Here is a 2,082-nt window from a genome sequence, read left to right on the forward strand (position 1 = left end):
GAGTTACCACGAGCGGAGCCATTCCAGTCTGGCAGCTCGCTCTAGCCATCTGCTTGCCCACCGCGATCCTCTGCGCTGCGCTGCTGCTCGCTCGCAGGTTGCGGGTGTGCTCGTGGCGACGCAAGACGCCACCGACCGCCAGCTCAGCTCCGATGGTTGGCTTTATCACACACAGTTCCAGGGCAAGCTCTCGTTTCGCGGGCGGAGTTGGTGTCGACGACGAAGACTATGAGCACCTGTCTATCGTCAGTAACGAGTACGCCAGAGAGGGCGACGTTTCGACAGCCTCGGTGAAACCGAGAATCGGCCGCGTCGCACTTGTGCGGAGCGGCGGGGCGGTTAGGCAGGCTGCCGTCGCAGACAGAGACTCTGGGGGCATGATCAGTCGTATCTAGGTGTGGTGCCTGTGAGTTCTTTTTTGCGTCACTGCCTGAATTCCTTTTTTTGCCTTAGCAGGGTTCGTTCGGGCTCCTAGCCGGATCCGTCTGTGTAGGTACGATGGGCTTGGCCCAAAGGGCCCGGCAACAGGTTACGCATCAGGGCAAAGAATAAATAAATAGAGCCGTCATCTCGCACCGAGACGGCGTCCTCCCTATCCACCAGAAGGCCCGGGGGGGGGGGGGCGGGGGTCCCCTGACCAGCTAGGAATAAGCTGTGTTCCGCTCCCAGTCTGGTCGTGGTCGAGACCGAGGTGTCGAACTGAGAGGCACTACTGGAGGCTACCTCCGGCCACCGCTCGACTACCCACGCACATGGCCGGTCCTGTGGCTTGCCTGGACTCGCTCAGAAGCCTCAATTCGCGCACACCTTTGCTCTCTGGCTCCCGCGAGTGTGTTCAGGCCACTCAAGCAGGCGACGCCGAGCACCCGCAATGCATCTCGCCGGGGCGCCACCTATCGACCCGACTGGTTGGCAGCATCAAAGCCGACCCCATGACGGTCCTTCAGCCCCACGATATAGGCAGTTGCGCCCTGATCTCGGTCCAAGACGGCCAACGCCATGTCCGGCACCTGCTGGCTGCTTCACGGGGATGCCCCCCCCGGACACATGCTGCAGCCCCGAGTGGATGTATTGGTCGTTTGCGGGTCCCACAAGACTACTCTAGTAGGGGCCGGGCGCTTGAGCGTCGGCGGTACACCTGTGCAGATGTTGCACGGGTGAAATGGCTCCTCGTACAGGGTAGGAGGCAGGTGGTGGGTTTGAGTGTCGTAAGTGCTTGCGGCCGCGAGTGCAGCACCGTTTGTGACTCCCATGGATACAGTTGGGTGGGCCACGGTGCTGGGGGGCGGTCCGGTGCGCCACAACAGCCTCCCTGGCTGACCCCCATCCAGTTCGGCCGGCACCTCCATCCTGACCGTGGAAGCCCAACTTCAACCGGTCATATCTCGGGCGGACTGGCACCTCACGAGCTCACCCTGGGCGGTTTGGGGGAGTCTTGGGGGTGTACTTGAAGGTGGTAAAAAGAGTTTTGCACCGCAGCTTAACCGGGGGGCGTGCTGAGATGCGTGAAAACAGCGGAACACAGCTTATCCTATCCCTTCGGGTCTGTCGCTTTGTGGCAAATTCTATGCTCCGGCGAGCCCTTGGTCTTACGACCGTCGGCGTCGGCGGAGGGGCAGCGTTCGCGTACCAGTGGGCGAAGGAGGCGCTTGGGGAGGATGGGTTGGAACGGTTGATCAAATACGACCGCGTCGCCATCCCCGCCATCGTGCAGTACAAGTGGGTGGAAGCGCGGTGCGGAAAGTTGTCTCGTCTGGCCCCGCTGCTCTTCCCGCCCGTGAGCGAGGAGGAGGAGACGGCGCGCTTCGCCGTGCTGCACGAGAGGTGGGCACAGCCACTCTTTGACATCTTCATGGCGCGGACGCCGCCCGCGCTCAATCCCCGCTCCACTGCCGGCACCACTGTGGCCGATCCCACTCCGCGCACGGCAGGAGTTGGGCGGCTTTTACTACAAGAGCGGCCAAAAGATCGCCGCAAACACGTCGGGCGTGATGCCCAAGTTGTACATCGACCTGTTTCAGCCGTTCCTCGACCGGATCCCTCCTCGCCCGTTTGCCGAGATCCGAGGCGCCACACCTCCCG

The 2,082-nt window shown here is 62.4% G+C and overlaps 1 protein-coding gene across 1 annotated transcript in view; it reads left to right on the plus strand.

Annotated features, from left to right (window-relative positions):
- Nucleotides 1–1,567: 1,567 nt before the first annotated feature.
- EMIHUDRAFT_471617 (hypothetical protein) overlaps nt 1,568–2,082 on the plus strand; it is a gene marked incomplete at its 5' end in the record, with an annotated part of 2,459 nt that continues 1,944 nt past the window's right edge. The window contains one exon of the mRNA XM_005785373.1: nt 1,568–1,824. Coding sequence (XP_005785430.1) covers nt 1,568–1,824 — 257 coding nt within the window. The remainder of the gene's footprint in view (nt 1,825–2,082) is intronic.

Source organism: Emiliania huxleyi (assembly GCF_000372725.1).
Source record: "Emiliania huxleyi CCMP1516 chromosome Unknown EMIHUscaffold_1605, whole genome shotgun sequence".
In the NCBI taxonomy this organism is placed as follows: domain Eukaryota; phylum Haptophyta; order Isochrysidales; family Noelaerhabdaceae; genus Emiliania; species Emiliania huxleyi.